We start from the raw sequence: 6868 nt of genomic DNA, 5'->3' as shown, positions 1-6868 counted from the left end.
TATCATTTATCATGTATTTATAAGTCTGATATATTATTATGTTTGATATGTTTAAAGTTTCGTGTAATTTAATTTCATATATTTTTTATAAAATTTTGACAAATAGTAACGCGGACATAAACATATCATAATGCGTATGTACGAGTCTCTTCCTAGATTAAGAAGATTTAAAAAATTATAAAAGTAACTATTAAAAAAATCTTGAGATAAACGAAATAAAAGAGTAAATCATATGATGTAGCTGTGGGAGAAACTTAGAAATTTCTTCTTCTTCTTTAATTGCAGTTTTATGCTATAAGTTTAAATTAATTAAAATAAAATAATTAACTTTTATTCCTCTGAGTTCCACACCACCCTCTGCCGCAAGCTCGAGTCCCCTTCGGCATCATCCCGAACTTCTCACCGAGAAAGTATCCCACATTTTCCTTTCCCCTTTCATGTTGTCACAAACCCAGTAATCTATCTTCCATGGAAGATAACAAAGTTTCGATTTTTCTCTGATTGGGTATAAACTGAGCAAACACGCGGTGAAGCAATGCGCAGAGAGATCGCGTTTCTCGCACAGCCCCGATTCCTCCTCCTCTTCCTAGTTCTATCAGTTTTCCTCATTTTCGCATTCTCTGCTTCTAAATGGGTATTCCCTTTAACCCTTTTGTTTATATATATACTACTGTCATTGTGGATCTGATCTGGGTTGGTTATTGATGATGAATTCAAAATTTGAATTTTTTTTCTTTTTATTTACTTTATACGTAATTGATTTTGATTTGATGATGGGTGAATCTCTTTTGGCTTGATTGCTATAGAATGCCCTTGCATTATATTCATTGAGTAATTCCGCAAGAGTTATCTTTATCCTTTGATTTCAGTATGAGTCGGTGAGTCTATTGCTGAGATAAACCCATAATGTTTATTGTTTTCACTTTATCTTTTCCAGCTTATTTTGGGAATTTCCTACTTCTTGAAGCTTTTGTTAGAGGGTTCAGACTTTAGACCCTTATTTGTGTTTGGAACTATTTACAGTCAAATAATAAACTCTTGCCTTTGCTGATGATGTAGATGGGTGAGGAAACAGAAGAGGAGCCAGAAATTACGCATAGAGTATACTTGGATATTGATATTGATAAACAGCGTTTAGGTTTGTCAAGCCATTTTCCCTTTTAGCTTTTACCTTTTTTCTGTTATTACTACCTTTGAACCAATTTAACTTGCTGCATGAAAATGTAATTTTTATTTCTGTTTTACTATGAGCTTCTGCAGGTAGGATCGTGATTGGATTATATGGCGAAGTTGTACCAAAAACTGTGGGTATGTCATTGTTTTTGTGTTTTTCAGATCTGCATATTCTCTAGCGAGTCCTTGCAATAGAAAAATTGAATTGTTCTATTCTTTTTTTCCCTTCGAAATGAAATATATTACTCTTGAATACTTGAAATTTTTATTGACCGGAAATTTTCTATCTGCAGAAAATTTTAGAGCCTTGTGCACAGGTAATTGTAGTCTCTTTTCTTCATATTGCTCATTAAATATTGATTTATCCCCGTCCGGTCCATGTACTAATTAGGAGTGTTTCTGTATTGTGTAGGGGAGAAAGGCAAGAGTGCAGGTGGTGTAAAACTTCATTACAAAGGAACACCGTTTCATCGAATAGTATCTGGTTTCGTGATTCAAGGTGGGGATATTGTTAATCATGACGGCAAAGCATCCGAATCTATTTATGGTGGCACTTTTCCTGATGAGAATTTCAGAATCAAACATTCTCATGCTGGTGTGTAAGAATTTGCTTGAGTACAAGTATTTCATTTTATTAGGAGTACTACTTTCCTTTTATAACTTGACTTTTATTTGTCATTTTTGAGGTATGTGTTTTAGGTCGTTCGTTTGAATATTTGCTTCATGATTGCAGGTGTTGTCTCTATGGCTAATACTGGACCTGATTCCAACGGTTCACAGTTTTTCTTTACCTCAGTGAAGGCCAGTTGGTAAGTTATTTTCTCCTGACAATGCACGGTTTTGGACAATTTAGACTGAGTTTGTGTGTTAATCTATCATGCAAACTTTATAGGTTGGATGGAGACCATGTTGTTTTTGGCAAGGTTGTTCGAGGCATGGATACCGTGTTTGCAATTGAAGGTGGAGCTGGAACCTATAATGGAAAACCCAGAAAGAAGGTAGTGATTGCGGATTCCGGAGAGATACCGAAAAGCAAGTGGGATGAGGAAACTTGAACTTCCTCATTTTGGTTATAGTTTGCTCATATCGAACCCCTTTGTTTGAGTTGGCCAAACTGAGTTTCATTTATGTATAACATGTTTACAAAACCTTGATTTGGTTGGATTGTGTTAAACATGATTCTGGGTCTGGAATCTTGATTTGATAGGAAATGAGAATACCTTATCACCCCAAATCATGGTTTACAACGTACAAAACCAAACGTGCCACAACTTGACACAACATTGGTTTCCTTTTGTGGAGTTAGTAGTTCTAGTGTGAAATTGTAACCAAAAATTGATGAGTTTCCTATACGTGTGTATTTATTCTATATTATAATATGAACTAGGCAGTACAACTTCAGAGTATATTCTATTCTATGTTTTAGATCAATGAAATTCCTTTTCTACAGTTTTAGCAACGTTTTGGATAGTTTTATGGCTGATGTTGTGCTTGTAAATTGTTATTCAAATCATTTCTCTACATTTTATTTTACACTTATTTTCAATGCAAAGCCTTTAATAGATAGATGTTTTGTGGAAGTTAATAGGGATGATCGTGCGAATGATATTGTGACACATGTTATGGGTAACATATGTATGCTGATCACAATGTGATGGATATGAACGTCAAAATAGTCAAAATAATTGAACCTCATTGCCTTGATTTAAATGACATTAATGAAGAAAGAGATGAAGAAGAGAGTTTGGAAGACATTGATAATGATGTTAAAGGTGTAAGTTTTGATGATAGTTAGGATGAGAGACTCACTATACTTAATGGTGGTTTTGAAGTGATTGAAGCACATAGATTAAGAAATTGTTCGAAGATAGCTAAAATCAAAGATGGTTTTGAAGTGATTGAAGCACATAGATTAAGAAATTGTTCGAAGATAGCTAAAATCAAAGAGAAGTCATATAGAATCAAGATTTATGGTTTAAAATCACCTACGAAGAAACTATCTCCAAAAAGAAGTTAATTGTGCTTGCACCTATTTTTTTGTCTAAGGATTCTAAAAGCAAGGGTTCTAAATTCAAGATTGAAGGCAGAACATGAAAGGCCAAGGAGATTGCAAGATGCACTGAGAAAACTTTTAAGATAAATGTCGACAGACTAAATTAAATGATTTAATCAAGATTTTGTTCATTATATTTTTGCTATAATATTGCTTTGGTCTTTTAGGGCTTAATGCATATATCTATGTGAAAGTAGAAATAGTCTTAGATATTAATCTAATACTAAAAGGTATGAATGATATCAGAGATAGAAAGACTAGATGGCTAAACCTAAGCTAGAACGTGTCTATGGTTTAATCGAAAAAAAAACTCTTTTTAAAAATAGAAAACTTAAAGGATCTTGAAAAAATAAATTACGCTACAAAAGTAGGTAATTCATTGGTTCAAGACAAGATCATATGTTGCCTAAAGGAGGTATGATCTTTTTTATCTATTTATTTTTTTCAAAAACATACATTCTTGTAACAGAACGAGAGTTTACATGACAATTTCTTTCAACGGGAGAACCCAACTTTGAAATGGTTAATTATATAAATAATACTAAAAGAGAAAATTCCCACCCCAACACTTGTAATCCAAGACGGAGAGATCATCCTAACTTTTTCTATAAAAATAAGTCTTCCTAGTTTGTAGCAAAACAAGGAGTTTGTCCACCTGGATTTCAAGGACAAATGGGTGGTAATGCTCCCGTAAAGCCCAATGTCAAAATTATGATGGAAAATTTCATCGTGCCTTAGACCAAGCAAAGTAACGAATTTAAAAATCAAAATTTACATATGAATGAGATCGTTAGACAACTAGCGTCTAAATTTGATTCGATAGCCACACATAACAAAATGTTGGAGACTCAGATCTCTCAAGTGGTGCAACAACAAGGTTCATCATATGCTCCTCCATAAACATTTCCGAGATAATCAAATGAACCCTGAAAGGACATATGAATGTCGATGTAACACTCCTAATTTATTTATGTGACGTTGGTGTGTTTTTGAATGTTTTATGATATTTTAGAGTGTTCGAGTGTATTTTAATAATTATTAAAATATTTGGTTGGATGGTAGATTTTATTTAATTATTTAAAATAACAATAATAATTATTTGAGGTTTATAGTAATAATTATTTAATTATTTAAATATAGGGTGACATCTTATGTTAAAAATATATTTTTCTTTTAAAATCAAATAAATATTTTTTTGAATATTAAAGGTCAGACGCTTAATTGAATAATTATTTAATTTAAGATTTATTTTATTTTATTTATCAATTAAATAAATATTTCGTTTGAGATTAAATATTTGAGAATTAAACTTAACGTTGGATTAAACATAATATATATAATGAAAGTGTGAGAGTTATGTCAAAATTAAGGTTTGAGACATGTCGCTAAACGACGCATCTGAGGGCGCGAAAACCATTTTGGGAGCGACCTCGAGGCAACGATTTGGAGATGGAGGAATATCAAGATCTTGAAAGCTCAATCGATAAGGTAAGGGGGTAAATTGCTTACTATATGGTGAATTTTAGGCAGCAGAATGATGAGGGTTCCCTTACCTCTCATTAGTGCCATATTATTGTTATTTTTATCTCTGTTAAATGTATCGAATCAAAATACTAGTATTTTATTATACTGATTTGCTCTGATCATATGGGATTTGGCTCAACCCCGTTGTTACGATATGTGCCCAAATGGGATAATCCTATTTGGTTACTTTTGGTGATCGATATAATTTTTGGATCGATAAAATAGTTTTTGGTAATTTGTTAATAAAATTGAATTTTGATGTTAAATCGCAGTATAATATAAAATAAAATTGAAGGGTTGTGATTGTTTTATTAAAAAGTATGCATCCCTGAACGTTTGATCAAATTGGTTTTTTCCAAAACCCCTTTGTTCAATTTTATATGATAATATCCCACAAATGTTTATAGGGATAATTTCATTTGATCTATCTTTGTCCTTTTTGATCATTTTGTTAAATGTGATCCCTTTTTCATAAAAAATAACTTAATCCATAACTTTTTCTGTAAAAACTCTAAAATTAATCTTTTGGTAAAAATCACAACTTTTGGGAATTTGTCATTGAGAATTGTATGCAGTAAGAATTCGACATTGGGAGACGGAAACTTAGAAAATCCGAGGTAGGAGAGTTGGTTGCACGTATCGAAGAAGAAGTCGTGTTTCATAGTGGTTCAGCAGAATTTTGAGCAAGTTTGACGTCTGATATCAAAATAAGTCTTATTACATCTTTTCCGAAAATAGCGTTTTACTATTTTCTAAAATTTTAACAATTTATATTTTATTTGTTTTATTTATTTATTTTGTTTATGATTAAAAACCCATAAGACTCATTAGAGTTTCTTTGTTTTATGTATTTAAAGACCTTTGACAATGTCATAAGGATTAACCTTTTGATTATAATAAATTTCAAAGATTTGTTTAATCTTTCTGGTGAATGATAATATTTTTTATAAATAAAGCTAAAACTATTCTTAGTTGAAATTGTGATACAATAGTCCTAAAATAATTAAATATACCTTTTATAAAATATTATAAAAATATTAGTATATTTAACTCACTTTTAGGAATATAATTAACTAAATAATTTTGGGTGTAAGAAAAGTGAATATATTGTTTAATAAACAAAATTTTAGGTGATTTGAATTTGGGCGACCCTTATTGGATAATTTGTGGTTCGTGAATGGAACCTATTCTGGTGATATTCTTTGGGATAATTTTGATGTTTATGAGTATTATTATACATAATTTTGGTGAATTGTGATATTTGTCCATGAAATGCATATTCATGATTCATATTATCATGCATTCATGTATTTTGGAGTTTAGGTGGGGCTTCGGTCCATTTTGGTGGCCTCGGATTCATTGGTGGGGATCGCTGGTCTTGGTGGAAAAGACCAGGGGAGAGTCAGATACATTGGTGGGGATCATTGGTCTAGGTGGGAAGGACCAGAGACTAGTGGAATAAAATCAGTAACATTCCTCTGATTCCACAATATATTCTTGATACCACATGCATATAAGTGATGGAGTTGGTGGAATATAACATTGCATTTTGTTGTGATGTGTGTTTGTGATTAATGTATATATATATATATATATATATATATATATATATATATATATATATATATATATATATATATATATATATATATATATATATATATATATATATATATATATATATATATATATATATATATATATATATATATATATATATCATTTATGTATGATTGTTGTGTTTCTTTAATATCATTTTGTTGTTGAAATCACATTGTTACTATATGTAAGTATATTCCCACCCATTTCTTGTTTGCTTGGTTTTGTGGTGTGCTTTGCACAAATGATTAGCAGGACTGAGGTTTATTGTTGCAGTGAGATGTCTATTGCCTCTCAGCAGACTTTTATCTTCCGTATATTCTAGTTTTCAAATAAGAATGCTCTGATATGTAACACTGAGGATAAGGGCGTCCGTTTGCATTACTTTGATTTATTTGTAGTCAACTATTATGAGATTTTGACTATGATGTATTGATTCAGTTTTATTCAGACATGTTTTATGGTGTTTCTAAATAAATTTTCGTTGTGCAACATCTGTTGTTTTATGATTTATGAAGT

The 6868-nt window shown here is 31.2% G+C and overlaps 1 protein-coding gene across 1 annotated transcript; it reads left to right on the top strand.

Annotated features, from left to right (window-relative positions):
- Positions 1 to 205: 205 nt before the first annotated feature.
- Positions 206 to 2579, top strand: LOC127104969 (peptidyl-prolyl cis-trans isomerase CYP21-1). The gene is made up of 7 exons (XM_051042111.1): positions 206 to 634; positions 1060 to 1138; positions 1261 to 1308; positions 1467 to 1490; positions 1586 to 1768; positions 1907 to 1982; positions 2066 to 2579. Exons 1-7 carry the CDS (start codon positions 536 to 538, stop codon positions 2226 to 2228), a joined length of 672 nt encoding a protein of 223 aa, XP_050898068.1. The 5' UTR covers positions 206 to 535; the 3' UTR covers positions 2229 to 2579.
- The last annotated feature ends 4289 nt before the right edge of the window (positions 2580 to 6868 follow it).

This window comes from Lathyrus oleraceus, chromosome 7 (genome assembly GCF_024323335.1).
Source record: "Lathyrus oleraceus cultivar Zhongwan6 chromosome 7, CAAS_Psat_ZW6_1.0, whole genome shotgun sequence".
In the NCBI taxonomy this organism is placed as follows: domain Eukaryota; kingdom Viridiplantae; phylum Streptophyta; class Magnoliopsida; order Fabales; family Fabaceae; genus Lathyrus; species Lathyrus oleraceus.
The sequence above is the reverse complement of the archived record's forward strand: the minus strand, read 5'-3'. Positions and strand labels throughout refer to the sequence as shown.